Genomic DNA, 16665 nt, shown 5'->3' on the forward strand with positions numbered 1-16665 from the left:
GCCCCGGCCCAGCCAAAAATGCCCTTTCTGTCGAGCTACAAGATCGGCAGTTCATTCAGTCCCAAAGTAATAATTATTGCTTTTGTCTGTCAAAATGTACCAAAACACAATAAGCAAGAATTGTGAACAGGCTGGGCTCTACAGAAGGCAGCGGGGGGGGGAGGGGGGGCAGGAGGTCTTCGCTTCCTCACTTCCAGAACTGGAGGGTTGCTCCAGATCAGCGGCAGGGTGGAGTTTCCACGGGGGTCTTTCTGTCTGCACTGACAATCAATCCATCTTGAGGTTTCCCCACCCCCAAGACGTAATAAGGAACATGGAGAATACAAGGATTGTTTTCACCTTTTCATCTTTCTTCATTCAGTTGCTAAGTGATGCGGTCATTAAATTTTATGACTGGTTTTGATTTTTTGTCAACAAATCTGGTTTCCCCCCTTGGCTTTCTTTGTCAGAGGCCGGCTGGGAAGGTCGCCGAGGGCAGCCAGGTGGTCCCAGGAAGCTGCAGGTTGCCTGAATTTGATCCTGGGCTGTGGGGAAGCCGCGATGCTCTTGTGGAGCCTGGTCAAGCGCGGCTTTCTTTCTTCAGGCCATCAGGACTGCGGAGCTCGCCTTTTCCTGCAAAGTCCCTGGAAGTCCCCCCACTTGCACCCTGACGCCTTCCCCCTCCCCCGGCTGGATGGAGGATTTGGGCCAAGATTCACCCAGGCGGCAAAGGTGAAACAGGGGAACCTGAGTTTGGGGGGGGGGTCTTTACCATCAGGCACAGGATGTCAGGGCAAATTGTACTGGGGGGGGGGTTGCTCTTAAAACTGGCGATCTCCATTCCGGTGACTCTGGCAAGACTGGTCGGGCTCCACCTGGGGCGGGAGTGTCTGTATTCTGCGCCCCCCCCCACGGCCCGATTGGGGAGCGAAAGGCGGCTCCTTCCTCGAGAAGAACCCCGACCCACCCAGCAGCGGCCAGGGCGGGGCCGAGGGATCCCGAGGCTGCTAAAGAGGGGACGGGGAGAGAGCGGAGGTCCCGGGGCCGCCCCCGCTCTGCCCGGCCAGGCCGCAGCGGGGCGGGGGTCCCAGCGGCGGGGCCCCCTCCTCGCTCCCTCGCTCCGCCCCCTCGCCTGGCCCGCCCGGGCACCGCAGCGCAGCAGCCCCCGCGCCCCGCCCGCCTCGGCTGCGATGGGCGGGCGGGCGGGCGAGCCAGGCGGGGCGGGGCGAGGCGCGCGAGGGGCGGCCCGGCGGGGCTCCGGGCGGTCACATGGCGCCTCAGCTGGGCCGCGGCGCGCAGGAGGCGGGGGCTGCCGTTGCCTCAGCCGCCGGCGCTGCCAGGGCCGGTCGCGCTGCCTGGCGGGCGCCTCGCGCGGAGGAGCCGCCGCCGCCGCCCCGCCGAATGATGTGCTTGGTCAGCGCCGCGATGAAAGGTGAGCGCGCCGCCCGGCCCGCCGCCCTGACCGGGGGGGGGATTCTTCTCGTGCCGGGCTCGGGCAGCCGAAGCGCCCGCGGTCGCCCCGGGAGCCGCGCCGGCCCGGCCCCGCCGCCCGCTGGGCTCAGCGCCGGCCGGGCTCCGGCAGTGCCCGGGCACAGGGCGTTGCGGGCGCGGGTCCCGGCGGGGTCCGGCCCGGGCGGGCGGCCTGGAAGGCAGCGAGTTCTCCGCGGGACTTGCCCTCCGCGTGGGGGGCGGCGCGTGTTCGGGCTCCGCTCGGACGGGCGTCCGGGCTTCTCCCCCACCCGAGCTCGCCTGGCGGAGCGGAGCGAGTCCGGGCCCCAGTTGACTTGCCGGGAAACGGGAGTCGGATGGGAGACCCGGGCGGGGAGGCTTCGGGTGGGCTTTCTGCTCCTGAAAAGCCGCGACCCGTCGGGAAAGTCTTGCCTAACGCCCTGCGCCTTAATTCTCCCAGTCCCCCCCCGCCCCCCCAGCACTGCCAAGTTTTGAACGCGACCGGGGTTTATCTGTCTGCTGGAGTCCTCCGGTGTTTGGCCACGGCACCCCGGGCGGGCAGCGTTGGTGGTGTTGCTGTTTACGGTGCTGCAAAACAGTATCCTAAGATTCCGGCCTGAGAGTGAACTTGCGTGTTGGTTTCAGGATATACCGGAGAAGCTTGAGCGGCACCGAGATTTGGCTGCCTTGGAGTCGCTGGCCAAATTCTTCTGCAGTCCCACTTTGTACCATCCCCAAGTGCCGCTCTCTTGAGAACAGCCTTTTAATTTGGCTAGTATTCTTGTTAAATGGCTTCCGTGGCGCTAAACGGATTTGGGACTAACTTTCCTTCCTTAAACCATGGCTAGATGCAGATCCTCTTCTGTAGGGAAACCGGGACATAAACCCAGTGGCTTCCTCTGAGAAAGGGGTCCTGAAAATTTGCTTTAGGAGGCTGCTCGTACGTTGGTGCACCGGGGGGGGTGGGGTGAGCTTGCAGTGTGCAACGCAAAAACTCACCCTGCTCTGCCCGAGGCAGACAACCAGGAGGAAGGCTGAGGTCCGCCTTCGTGGAGAAGCCCCGTTGAGAGGCAGAGAAATCTTTTCCAAAGGGCCCACATAGAAGTGCATGGCTGTGTCATCAATCATGCGCAGCAGCTGGGCTTCCCAGAGCATTGTTCCTGCGTGAAACGAATGAGCACGGGGCCCATTTAAGTTGGTTAGATGGCTTAACATCCCGGAGAGCATCAAACCGAGGAGAGGAGATTGGGTTTAAATGGAAGCTGGCTGGTGAGGGTTGGGTGATTGTCAAATCCCAGAAAATGATTTTGTGCGATATGGTCTCTGACACGTTGCTTTAGGCTGGGTTTGTCACATCACATTTAGATCTTAATCTTCCCATCTCTAGTCTTGCGGGCGGAGGAAACGGATCTCCTGTAATGACTGCAAATGTTGGTGTTACGTTGTCTTTGTTTTGACTCATGGCCCCTTTTTTTTCTTTTTTGCTTTGGCATTCAAAAGCTGCAGGAGAAATCTACGTTAGTAGCGCTGATTAATTTCTCTTGAATGTTAACGTTGGTCCCTTGCTGACAAATAGATCTGTGAAAATCATATTCCATCTCTCTCTCTCTCTCTCTCTCTCTCTCTCTTTAAATAATGCCCGTACCTCTCTCTTGTCTTGCGCTGACCTCTGGCTGCTGAGAAGTGATAGATTTGTTGGTCTGTGCAGAGAAAACAAAATTGGAAGCATCGTGGGAAAATCACTTTTTAAGCTAAAACGTACAGGGGAAATGGAGAAATGGGTCTTGACCGTAAGATTACTTTATCGCATGTTGCTGCTTTGTAGGGCTTCATAGGAGAATCAATGATTTAAAAGGACTCTGAAAATAACGTAGAACTAAAATGGAATGTGTGCCCTTCCCTATTCTTCTTCTCTTCCTCCCCTCCCAGATTTTAGGGGCAGCAAATTGCAGGGACTCTGCTGTATTCCTTTGAAAATTAGCTTCATAGCCAAAAGGATAAAAAGTTCAGTTATAGAAGGGAGTGAAAAAAATATTTCAATTAGGCTATTTGTGATAATTATCAGAGTATTGGGCTTTAACTTTGTAGTTCTATTAGTTTTACTTCATTTTTTTTTATCTGTCGTACATCACTTTGGGTATCTGGAAAGTTGTGGTACAGTTTGACAACTCCAGACCTTTAGCCATCATCACATGTGATGTTTAGGTAACAACAACCTGGGATTTTTCTGACATGAATGAAACTCTCTTTATTTTTATGGTTACAAAGCCATAGGAGTAATCTGAATTGATTATCATGAGTAAACCCTGCAGTAATGCTGTAGAATAGCAAAAAGGGCATTTTAGCTGGTGTAAAATCTTTCAGAGTCACTATCTGTGAAATTCAGATCTCAGTCAGTAAAAAATAAACGATTGATACTAGAGGAGAGTTATAAAAACAAGGAACAGACAGAAACTGTATCTTCCTCCTCAAAGAAAGTCACACCTAGTTCTTTGCACAGAGCATGGCGAAAGAGGTATTTGGACTCTGGTTATTATAAATGGTGCTTGCATTTGATACCCAGCAGTTACTGGCATTCCTTCATAATGGTTTTGTAGTTTTGCTACACTAAATCTACACTTGCCTAAATCTTCATTTCTGGGAAATAGACTCTTAAAGCATTTTGCCTTCTAAATCGAGATAGGCTGCTATAATGAGCTCAAGAAAACAAAAATATTGTGGTAAAACAGTCCCTTTATTGTTAAAAAGGTAAGATGCAAGTAATTAAACAACTCTCTCATACAGTGAATTTCTTTTAGTAATAAATAATAGAGCTGTGATTGAGAAGGGACTTTATAGGCCTTGCCCATTCAGCAGACTGCTGTGACGTTCAGTAAATGTGCAGAAATTTGTCATTTATTAAACGGTGTCTTGCACTACTTGCTGCTATTTTAAAATATTTCTCTGGATTGCTGTTTGAGCCTCCAAAGTTGTGATTGGCATTTGTGATCTTCTTGTCAGAAATGAGGCTATTAAGGCGGAAATAAAAAGAGGGGCAGGAGGTCACAGTACATCACAATACTGTAAACCATCATTAGTTTCAGTGCAAAACACACACAGAGTGAGAGACCTAAAATAGGTTTGTATTCTGTGTGAATGCAATCACTGTGGTGTGATCAAGCTATGGTTAAAACCCTGGTTTAGCATGAACTATGAACCTGGTCACCATAGATGAATTCACTCTGAGAAGGCCTGGGGAAGATTTTTCCTTTCATGTTTAATTGCAATCTGTTGTTTTATGCAGATTTGACAGACTGTATATTTTAGCTCGTATGTTTTCATTAAAGGCTGTTCCTGTTTTCCTGCTCCTGATATCGTGTCATCTAGTTTGGGCTACTCCTTTTTAGAAGGGTATTCTTTCGTCAGTAAATAATAAGAGGAAAAACTTGGTTTCTCTCAGTCTGGCTTATCTGAGTTGGCCCTGTAGATGAAGCATTTTAAAAGATTAGGTTTCTTTTACTGGCAGCTTCATCCAAACTCCCTTTTTCTTGTTTCTGTTTTGGTGAACTTTGGGTGACCAACTGACCATGCCTTGCAAAGCTCAGCTAGCTGGCGCCTTCAGCCCAGGAATGCAGCCAGGCACCCACTGGGGTGGCGTTCACTCCACCTGCACGGCTTTCCCAGTCCCTGAACTGATGGGCTGGGATAGGTTAAGTGTGAGAACGGGTTCCATGCCTTGCAGACACTTCAGGCACTACAAAGAAAGCAGCCCCATTTGCTTTGGAAGTAACCCAGAAGACCGGTCCTTTGACACCAAGTCCAAGCTAAGCTGTAGGGCAGCCCCAAAGCAGAATATTATGAGATCCTTCCTTCCTTCCTTCCTTCCTTCCTTCCTTCCTTCCTTCCTTCCTTCCTTCCTTCCTTCCTTCCTTCCTTCCTCCCTCCCTCCCTCCCTCCCTCCCTCCCTCCCTCCCTCCCTCATTACAACCAACCATTGAAACAATTGCAATACAACATAAATATACATAAATATGCAAAATTACCAGCAAGACAACAAAGGTTACCAGAGGCCCTTAAGAACAATTTGGATTTTGGTGCTCCATATGGGAAGTGAGGGTCATGTCCCAAGGAGATACATGATGTCCTCCAAACTTAGTCCTTTTTTTCTCCATGAAAATGTGGGATCTTCAAGAGATCCTCCTCACAGGGAAAGTGTGCATTAAAGGTTGAGATCCACCAGTCTGCCAGCGACCTTGATGCTACCTTTCCTGTTCCCCAGGCCACCTTCTTTCTTGGCGATGCATGTTTTCCACAAAGAACATTATTTCTTAGAGTGTTTGGTGCGAACTGACGTTATCCTCAGCAGTTGATGAGTTGATTCTTAACCTGTTTTGACTTGTGCTGGTGCAACTCTGAGAGAAGCCAGAAAAAATATTTCCCCAATCCGTTGGTGTAGGCACTCCACCCAGAGATGCTTGGCTGACGTCAATGGGAGTCTGCCATGTATGCGGCGAAGCAGGATCAAGCCTTTAGCTGAGAGGTGTGTTGAGTTGTTGGTTTTCAGTTGTGTGTTAATGCACACACTGGCCTGGAAATACCTGTTCAGAGGTAATTGCAGTGCCTTGGTCAGCATCTCTCAATTTTGGCTACTTTAAGCCTTGTGGACTTCAACTCCCAGAGTTCCAAGCTGTGCTGGTTGGGGAATTCTGGAAGTTGAAGTCCATCTATCTTAAAGTAGCCAAGGTTGAGAAATGCTGACTTAGCTGGTTCTTAAGTTTGAGAATTGGGAATTGGGTGGCAGACAAAGGGAAGATATCTGATGCCTCTGGTTCAATTGGATTATAATTCTCCTCATTAGCAGCGTGGACACCTTCTGCACTCTCTGTTCTGTAATTTCCAGGCCGGTGTACTTGGCTGTCATTCAAACAGCACAATTGTTGTGGGAAAGTTAATCTTGTCACAGCCACTGTATTAAAAGTGTTCTCGCTCTCACTTCCTCCTGGGACTGGAAATGGGGGCCTAGTCAGAAATCCATGGAGAAATAGGCCACAAAATTGAGAATGCAGAAATTAGACTTGCTGGTGATGGGGGTTCCGGGATCTTGGATGCCCTCAAACTCAGATTTGCCACATGCAGGCCTGTTGCTCATTTAGGACACACCTTTGCTGCCCACAGTCCAAAATCTCCCTTCTAGGATCCTCTTGGGATATGATAAATCTACATTTGTGCAGAATTAATGCCTTGGTTGTGTTGATGGATGATTGCTCACAGCAACTCTTGTCATTGACCTAAGACATCTCTGGAGTCTTCTTCAAATAGTCAGGAGCTCACAGCATTTTGTGAGTGCATGTCTCCAAAACCCTCCTGAAGCCTGGGTGGTGGAATTACGATCGAATCCCGCCAGTCTGGTTGTTTCTCTCTTCTTTGCCTCTCCTTCATTTCAGCCCAAGAATGTAATTTTTCAAAGCATCTTCAGGGGTTTCATCTCCTAACAACCACCAGCCACTATAAGTGGTGCCTCAGACAGTGAAGGCTCTATAGCAGTGGTTCTCAACCTTTTTAATGCCGCAACCCCTCAACCGGTCGTAAGTCGAGGACTACTCAACCGGTCGTAAGTCGAGGACTACTCAACTGGTGCAGCACCATTTGCAGAATGGGACTTTTGGCGGGCTCAGCAGGGCAGAGACAGCCTGGACAATTCCTATTGGCTTTTGAAAGCCAATAGAATTAGACTCTATTCAAGAGAGTCTATTCTATTGGCTTTCAAAAGCCAATAGAATAAAAGGGAGTAGCACAGCTAAGGAAAAGGGGGAAAAAATGGCGGACTGCGTTGTTTGGCGACCCCCGTGAAATGGTCGTTCGACCCCAAATGGGGTCCTGACCCACAGGTTGAGAACCACTGGTCTATAGACTTTTCTCCCTGAAGATATTCTGGCGAAGACCAGATGCATTGCAGAAGTCTTGGAAACTTCTGGCCCGAAAATTTATAGTTTCCAAGTTATATTCTGTCCTGTTGACTCCAGAGAGACCGTTTGAATTGTAAATGCATTTTAGTATTTTTAAGTAAAGCAATGAAATGAATATTGTCCTGTCTTCATAGATCAATATTTCTTACTGATCAACAACTTCCATGAAATTTTATTGTATGTGGAATCTAAGAAATAACAATGTTATTTTTTTCTCCATTAGGTTTCCATGGGTATATATTGTCCAAAATAAAGTAGTTTTAGGTTGCAATTAATTTTGGTTGCTTTGCAAATCAGTTCTGTAGGAAGGACAATTCTGTGTGATTCAGTGTTCCGGTTTACTTTGGAAAGTTCCGTCCACTTACTGACCCTGAACATTGTGTTTGAAGCAGTGCAATTTAGAAATTGAATAAACAAATAATCTTTCACTGGATCAGAAGTACTTTAAAAGAGAGTGGAAGATTTGCTTTGTCTGAAATATTGACATAACAAAAAACCGCTTTGGAAAGCTAAACAGTGAAGGTAAATCTAATCATAGTTATTGGCTACAGTACAGTAACAATATTTATTTAAAACATTACTTTCATATGTGCTAGTGTCATTGGACAGAAGTAATTGGATACATGTTTAAAATGTTTGTATCCCTTCTTTAAATCACAGTTTTTCCTCTTCTTATCCTTCTCTCTCTCCCACACATATATTTGTATACACCCATGTTTTCTTTTTCTATAAGTTCTTGCTTTTGTTTATTTAATCCATTGTTTTTTCCCCAAAGCTTGTATTTTTTTTATTTTTGCTTTCCAGAAACAACAACAACAAAAACCCCTGTTTGCTTGCATTTTTTCTGGTAGTTTCTCTCATATAATGCAACATATTTCAGAATGGAAAGAAGCACACTCTATTCTGAACAAAAGCAAACATTTTTTGTCTGAAGTATTTTAAGAACCGAGCAAGCCAGCTCGAGGTTTCATTGTAGCCAAGCAAGAAAATTAGGGATGAGAAACTCAGCCACGTCCACTTCACGGTCTTCATTCTGCATCCGCACCAACTATTTTTTATTTTACTTTTCTCCAGCTCATCACCAAAGCCCAATTAGCTTTCTCTATTAACCATCAGAAATACAAATTGGACAAGTACTGAGTGAAGTTTTCTCCCTTATACCTTTTTCTGCTGTTTTGAATGTTGCAGATTTTCTTCCTGGCCCATTTAGACATTCAGCACCAATCAAAAGAGTTTCTTTCCACTTAGCAAAGAGCAGAGGAGACCCTGTTTTGACGTTCTCATTTCCCTTGGAGGTTTTTTAAACTTTCTGGCTGATCTTCTAGCAGAGTCCTTTGGTGGGCTGTGTCCTTCCTCAAGTTCTTTCTCAGTGGATGGTGTCCTTTCTCCTGCCTGGGCCTGCCTATTTGGCTGCCAGTGTTGGTGGATAGGACTTCATGTGGATCGTGACAAGCGTTGCTGTATTGTTACATTGTGTGCCTTGAAGATACATTGATGGGTAGATCAGAGTTGTGTGTTTTTAATTCAAAGAGAGGAGCGTCTTTTGTGGTGTGGTTCTGCAGCTCCTCCAGACAGCTACGCCTTTCCTGGCAGGGCACCCGGTGCCACCTGTGGTCATGCGCAGCGCAGGCTGTGGGGCTCAACCTGCTCCAGGTGCTTCACACACATCTCCCATAAGTAATGCATCCATTTTCTCTCACAGGCCTTTGAAGGGGCTTAAATCAGTTTTAGGATTTCCCTGCCTCTTCCTGTAGATTATGCATATCATTCCCACAGGAGGTGGGATGGGTGAATCCTCCCCATGGATCACATCAGCCTGCTAGGAGAACAGCCTCATTTAGTGGAGGCAAGATTTCTTTCTTAGAGAAGCATTCAAATATACAACTCTCCCCCCCCCCGCCCGCAGAGCTTCTGATGATGGGATCCAGACTTTGCTTTGCCCATATTGGTCCTGGGGGCACGATTTCCCCGCCCCCATTCTTAAACTTCTACAAGAAGTTCAGATCCATATGCAGAAAGTTAAACATGATTTCTGGGGAGATTTATGCTTGTTGTTCCTTTCTGAAGAGGAGGGGAGGGTGCAACGCAGACACTAAAAATTTGCCATCAGAGAAATGTGATAAGACTAACCTGGCTTGTTAGGTGAGATGCAAGGAATCCAGAAAAAGGTTGGCACCAAAAACACCTTTTGGGCAGAGAAACCCATTTCAAGGTCAAAAATGGAACTTGAGAGACATTGCTGTAGAAATCTTAAAAGTGACCCTTTTAAAAAGTAAACCAACAAATTGGTAGCCTTCTTTTTCTAGGAGAGTTTTATGCATAACCTGTGGCCTTTGTTCCTCTCCATCTATAATACTCAGCAAAACTCTACTCAAACATATCTGGATTTTATGCTACAAAAGCCCACACAGGCAGACTGTGGTTTTTTTCTGGTAAGTGAGGCATCTCCTGTTTGCTGATTCAGTCTTTGAATACATGTTTGTTTATTTTTTAAACAAAAACAAGAAATACAGATTTTCCTGGCCTAATAATTAAATTATTAAGTCAGTGGTTGGTACCTTATAAAATCAACCTGCACAGCTTGTGAAGCACTCAGGAAGTAGCTGGGGAGAATTGGTTCATCCTGTTTGATTCATCCCAACCTGCCTTGGCCACCGTGATTTACCTGTCACACCCTTCTTTGCTTACCTGGATCCCTGGGCAAAGATTATTGCTAAAGCCGTGCCTGTTCTCCCAATGCAGTCGTGTCAAAGGAATCGTTTTCATTAGAACAACATTGTGAGACAAAAGGATCAAGCGCTCCCTTCGTGTCCCTGGGACCCTAACACAGAGCCCACCCCACCCCTCCTTGCAGTGCTTTTCTTTCCTTCCTTGAAAGCACCGACAGAGAATGAACTGAGAGCTCCTTGGTGCTCCCTGAGCTGGGTTGTTTTCTTGCAGACATTTTATTACCCAAACTAGGAAACATCACACCCAACTCCCCTCTAAGCACTGGTGATGTTACCTAGTTTGGTAATGAAACGCCTGCAAGAAAACAACCAAGCTCAGAGAGCACCACGGCCCTTTCATTTCAACCCTGAGCTGCAGATATTCTCCTCTGCTGATAACAATGAACATCAGATTCCAGATTGAAGAAGAAATGGCTGCGAAAGTGAGCAGTTGGCAGCTCATGAAAGTTTTTTGGTTTCCAGCTTAGCCTTTTAAGAGTTCTCTGTTACCAGAGCATCTTGGGTATTCTAGATTAAGCACAGTGGCGAGGCAGTGTGAACCCAAGGGAAGACCCACAGGGTGCTGTGTAGGGGTGGGGCTGGTAAGCCTTCAATCCCAAGCAAACCTCAAGATCGTTGAGACATTCTAGAGTTGTGTGGGTGCTGATGATGTGTCTGCCTATGGGGATGGTTGCATAAGACTGTTTTTGGGTGGGCCGCTGAGCCACGTGGACTCCAGGGTGCTTATTTCCACTGTGAGTCCCTGGCAACGATGAGAAAGTAACATGGCAAGGAATTTGGCTGGTAAAGAAAGGGGGCCTGACATGTTTCTGGTTCGTTTGAAAAGTCTGATTTAGTCAATAGGTTGTTAGGGCCCAAAACCAAGGATGACATCTGGCGATTCTTCCAAGCTGAGTTCTTTATTGTTTCATACCTAAAGACAAAATATTGCCAGGCTGAGGTCTCTACCATCTATCTCTACAATATGCTCTGGGAACTATTAAGGAGAGGTGGCCTTCACCCTCTTTCTCTCACACGGTGCCTCTTAGTTTATGTTCTCCATTTGAATGAGAGAAGGCACATTGAATAGAGCAGGAGTCACTTGACAACTTTAAGACTTGTGGACTTCAACTCCCAGAATTCCTCAGCAAGCCATGCTGGGAATTGAAGTCCACAGGTCTTAAAGTTGCCAAGTGTGGATGCGCCCCTGGAGTAAAGGGATGATGTCTTGGGTGCCCCTAAACAAAACCTTACCTCATCAGCACCCATATCCCAGAGGAATAAAGACCCAGAAAGTGGAGGAGAACAAGGCATGGTGGCATTTTCCCAAATAATTAATTACATCAGATATACTGATGTGAAAACCAAGATCTTTTTGAAGATCACATTCAATGTAGGTAGCTAGCATGCTTGGAAACATGGGTCAAATCTTCCCTTTTTAAGATCCTTGGAGGAAATAAAAGTTTCAGCAAATTTGTTTACTCCGTCTCTGGCAAGGCTGAGGCAACTCTGCTTAAATCTTGGAAAGACAAACTCTTGGAGAGAATACCACAACATTCTTCTGTGTTGCATGCAGCAATGGAGGGAGCTGGCTTGGCCTTCTGCATTTGAAAAGCATCCTTTCTCGATCCAATTCCATCCAGGCTAAGACTGCAGGCATTTTCTAGGTTACCTGTTCTTCCTGGAGACATCATTGCCAAACAGAAAATTTTCTTTTAATTCGAAGATTGACATAACCAATCCTCCCCCCCCTCCTGATTTTGCCAGGTGTTTACAGGCTCAGTTGAAATGAATGGAAGCTGCACTGCCTTGCTTCTCTGCTAACTTTGGTTCTAATGTAAAGCTTTCCTTTTCTGTTTTACTTTAGGGCAACTGCTAATCAAATTTCTCCCTTGACAGAAGTTGCAATCATCAAATGATCCTATAGCTTCTGAGACAAGAAGTCCCAAGTCCCAATTTCAGTTTAGTAACAAACTCACTTAAGAAATTACAAAATCAGGCCATTGTCCTCTACAGAAAAGATTCTTACCCAGTTTGCCAAAATAATTTTTAATGGGCAGGATTTCTGCTGAACTGTGGGCCCGTTACGCTTGCAGAAGGAATCCATGAAAAGCACAACAACTAACTATAAGAAAAGTAAAACAGAAAACACACAAGAGCTAAGAAAGGATCACAAGAGAGCTTGCTAACCAAATGGTGCAGAACAAGGGGCTTGCCAAATTCCTGTAGATGGGTACCTACTTGAGCCTCTAAAAAGAAGAAGAGGCTGTTTATAAAGAAGCTTTTTTCTGTTAAGATGGTTGTATAGGGGATAGTTGTTTATTGGGCAAGGGGTGGAGATTCCTGTGTACATGAGGTTGGGCTTGATAGATCATCTATGACACAAGATTAAATTCACGAAGGAAGGCATACAGTATGTGTACATGTCCTTGTGGATGTATGGCTGTGAACTATGTTTATTAAAACATCAAAAAGTGCATTTATTTTTTGTCTTTGATTCAGAGATGATCTTTGTTTTCACTGGGAGATTTCACAGTGGATTTTGTAGACAAAATCTGCCCACATCCTGGTTTGCATTCTTAGTGGGAACCAAATGGAGTTTCCACGAGACTTTGGACCCATTTAGAGCCCAACTTTTTCTTCCTAAGAACTGTGTAGCTCGATTTTGAGACAGTATTCACGTTTGGCCCAACTGCTGTAAGCGGCACTTCTGCTTGTCGCTTAACCAACATTCCGGAACAAATCACAAACTTTCCTTCACTTTGAAGCATCTTTCTTTTTCATAATTTGGCACTATTCATGTGGTTTTACAAATTATTTGAGGGTAAGAAAAGAGGCATGCAGGAGCATATCGACAGAGGTGTGGCCTCTTCTTAAGAAAAAAAAAATTCTTCCATAACCAATAAGCTCCTTAAAATGTCTACATGATTTTCTGGTGCAAGTGTTGAATTTGTTGTGTTTTTTAGGAAAAAGAAGAGAAATAATTTCTGGCAGAAGGTCAATCAAATTCTGCTTTGTTCACAGATCACTACATAATTTGATCATTATTGCAGCTGACGGGCATTAAGCCCAGAGCTTTCTAAAACAGACTTGTTTTGTGTCTAGTGCCCTTCCTCAGCGCCCATCCTGCAGGGATTAAGAGGTGATGCGTCTCTCCTCTTGACTTGGAGTTTTCCAGGATGCAAAGCATCTGCCCTTCTGTTTGTCTGCTCGTAAAGGCACAGAAAACACTCAGGATCACAGTATTTCCAGTTGTAAAAGGTCTGTAATACCTCCCTGCTCTTGCTCAGAAGACGGTTGTGATGTAGCTCTGTAGCTGTTTTCATTTTATATGCAGCGAATTAAGTGCCAAAGAGTGTAAATATTTTAGAAGTGGGATCTCCCTGTGAACAAAATTGCTTAGATTTGTCATATTGGGGAGACGCCAGGCCCAGGGAGGCAGCAGAATTGCGGGGATGATCCCGGTCTGAGAGCCAAGGAGGAGTTTATTCCGATAGGACTGGAAGACGGGAACCAACCGAGCTGAAAGGCCACTCTCGGTGCCTAGTTGGGGTTTGTTGAATAAACGACAATGGCTGTGTTGATATAACAGGCTAAGTCGAAAGCAAATAAATCATACTGTGACTTGGTGAGTGTTGTGCAAACCAGGCCAATAAGTCAACATTGGGTTATTTTGGAGTTGGTTCTTGTAGCTTTACTCCGTGGAAAAAAATATTCTTAAAAGCATCTGCTGACTCCTCTCCTCCTTCCCAGACATTGGAGACCCGCCTTTGGTTAAAGTGGGGACTGAGCTTGAGCAGAACGTGAGACCGGCTGTAGAAAAGGCAGGTTTTGTATCATTCCTCTTCTCTTTTCCCCTTCCCTTCCCTTCCTTTCCCTGTCATTAACTGAGTCACTATGGTCCTTAAGCGGACCCTGCTCCCCTTATCGACTTGTTTTCGTTGGAAGTTGGCTGGGAAGGTTACCAACTACAGTTAGGGGACCACAAGATGCTGCAATGGCCGGTTGCCAAATGCCCAGATTGCGCTTACAGGGGTGCATGAAGGTCATAAACGGACGAGGGGCAAATAGTGACTCTTTCCGAGGCTGTTGTCATTTTGAACAGCCATAAGTCAAGGACTGCCTGCACAGGAGGCAGTTTTGGCAGAGGTTAAGACCACAAGGAGGAAGCATAAGCCAGGGAAGTCCATGACTGATTGTAAGTTATGAGAATCACTGCTGAGGGGCTTCCTACACAGGATTGTGGCCTGGGGTGGCTTCCCCGCCCCCCCCCCGGAATTTATCTCAGAATTTGACAACCTGCCACAGATTCCCAACTCCCTCGCCCAGAGACTCCTTCCCCAGGGCTAAACATTGGATTTCAGAAAGGTGGTTTATTTACGTGAGCCCCCTTTCGTGCCCCGCAGGGAGCCCGCTCTGCCCAAATGGGCCCTTGCACCACCCGGTGACTTTGGTCACCTCCCTTCCTTTCCTTTCCTTTCCTGGTTCCCAGGCTGCAAGACCGCCATCTCCCCCTCCCCCTTCTTTTCCTGCCCCACCATCCACCGCTGCCGGCCTTTTGTAAGACGTGTCCTGGGCTGCCCTCGGAGCGCAGATATTTGCAGAACAGAGAAAGGATTATGTTCCCGCTCGGATACTCGATACAGGGCAGGCCAGTTCATTCTCCCTTGGTGGGGCTTTGCCAAGGCTGCATTGTCCTGCTCTATTCGCTACTCCCATTGGCCGGAGAGAGAAGCCGGCCCCTCAGACTGAGCCCTGTCAGCTGAATGGAAGGGAAGGGAAGGGGGGCAGCGGCAGCCCAGCAACGGCTTCTTAATGACTTGTCAAGATCTGTCCATTTTTCTATGGCTTTCCTTTTTTTTCTATCGCGCCCGAGTTTGGAATACCAAGTTTATACTGGAGGATTAGCAATCTAGCCAGCTCTCTCTTTTTCACTCTTTCATTCTCTCTCTCTCTCTTTTCTATCTTTTTCTTTCCTTTCTCCTCTCTCTCTTTTTCTCTTTCTCCTTCTCTTTCTTTCTCATTCCCTGTTTTGTTATTCTTTCTTTCAACTCTTTTCTTTTTCTTTCTCTCTCCCTCTTTCCTTCTCTTTTTTCTCTCTCTTTCTTTTTTCATTTTTTCTTTCTCTTTCTTCTTTCTTTCTGGGAGTGCCCAGGTTGAGAAACACTGCTCTAATACACAATCCCCGGTCCTCCAATAGTGTGGGGTAACTGGAAGTGAAGCCCACAAACATCTGGGAAGCCACAGAGCCACAACTCAAGAGCACATTGCACAAAAAGCCTTAGGTCTCTCCAAGGTGTCAGAGAACAAGATCCTTCCCCATTTGCTGAAGCCTGAGGGAGGGAGGGGGGAGGGAGGGGTAGGAGCTCGTCTACCTGGGTTTGACAAGGCACCAAGAAAAACAACTCCCGGCTTTTAATAGCAGCTTAATGGGCCGAAGTCTTGAGGCAAGAAGCTTTCCCATTTGCACACTCCAGAAAGAGCCAAAATTAAAGCAGTTGGCTGGAAAACTAACCGATCGATCAGTTTTGCTTGTCAGTTTAGAAGAGGCATTTGACCCCAGGATGGATGCTCTACTTGAGACCAAAGCCCCTGTGTGGTTCAGCAGGCCAGCAAGTCTATTTTATCTGGAGACAGAGAAGAAAATCTGCATTTACCCCCCCCCCACCCCACCCCCACACCGTGCATAAAAGGCTGTTCTATCAATGAAGCTCCATGAAGGCTTTATAAGAAAATGCATCAGCAATCCAAACAGAGGTTGGGATGAACTTGGAGATTAGGTCCTCCTGCTTGGAATAAAGTCTTCCTTGCATCCTTAGAACCAGGAATCTCATGCTGTTTAGTCCTCCACTTACATCCTCCGCTGGGTCAGCATTTCTGTTATGCATTTTGTTAGGGAAACATCAACTACAGATAGATTTACAGTCAGAATTGGCACCCCGTTTCTAAGCCAGGGGGTTATTGAGTGAGTCATACTCGAATTTACAACCTTTTTGCCACAGTTGTTCAGCGAATCACTGCAGTTATTAAATGAATCACCCAGTCGTTAAGCAGATCTGTCTTCCCCTTTCAACTTTGCTTGTCAGAAGCCAGCTGAAAGGATCACAGATGTTGATCCCATGACACTTGGGATGTGGCAACCCTCATGCTGGTTGCCAAGTTGCTGGATTTTGATCCTGTGTCCACGAGGTTACCGTAATGGTTGTGAGTGTGAGGACCGGTGATAAGTTGTTTCTTTTTCCAGTGTCTTTGAAACTTCAAACGGTCGCTGAATGAATGATTGCAAGTTGGGGGCTCCTGGTATATCAGGGTTTGTCATTGTTCCATCAGGGTTGAGACGGATGGAGCCTGTGGCCATCCCAGTTTAATTGCCTATGTTCGAAATCTCGGTTGGAATGACAGCCTTGTATTAAAATATGGGCAGGTTGCATTCTCCCAAGCCCTCTCCTGGCCCATCTGCCAGCCTCCTGAGTACAATTGTGGTTGGTGTATCTGCTGTGTTGTAATTATCCTTGCATAAGGGGAAGGAGAAGCATGTCCTGCCTCGGTGGTTGGATTGCAGTTGGGCAAGAGGTGGATCAATG

The 16665-nt window shown here is 46.7% G+C and overlaps 1 protein-coding gene across 2 annotated transcripts in view; it reads left to right on the forward strand.

Annotated features, from left to right (window-relative positions):
* Positions 1-1275: 1275 nt before the first annotated feature.
* Positions 1276-16665, forward strand: part of RORA (RAR related orphan receptor A) — a 48391-nt gene continuing 33001 nt past the window's right edge. For both annotated transcript variants that reach the window (XM_039340093.1, XM_039340094.1), the window contains exon 1: positions 1276-1411. In XM_039340093.1, the coding sequence (XP_039196027.1) occupies positions 1381-1411 (31 nt within the window). In that variant the 5' untranslated portion in view covers positions 1276-1380. The remainder of the gene's footprint in view (positions 1412-16665) is intronic.

This window comes from Crotalus tigris, unplaced genomic scaffold (assembly GCF_016545835.1).
Source record: "Crotalus tigris isolate CLP2741 ecotype Arizona unplaced genomic scaffold, ASM1654583v1 scf7180000017741.1442986301:2390832, whole genome shotgun sequence".
Lineage (NCBI taxonomy): Eukaryota > Metazoa > Chordata > Lepidosauria > Squamata > Viperidae > Crotalus > Crotalus tigris.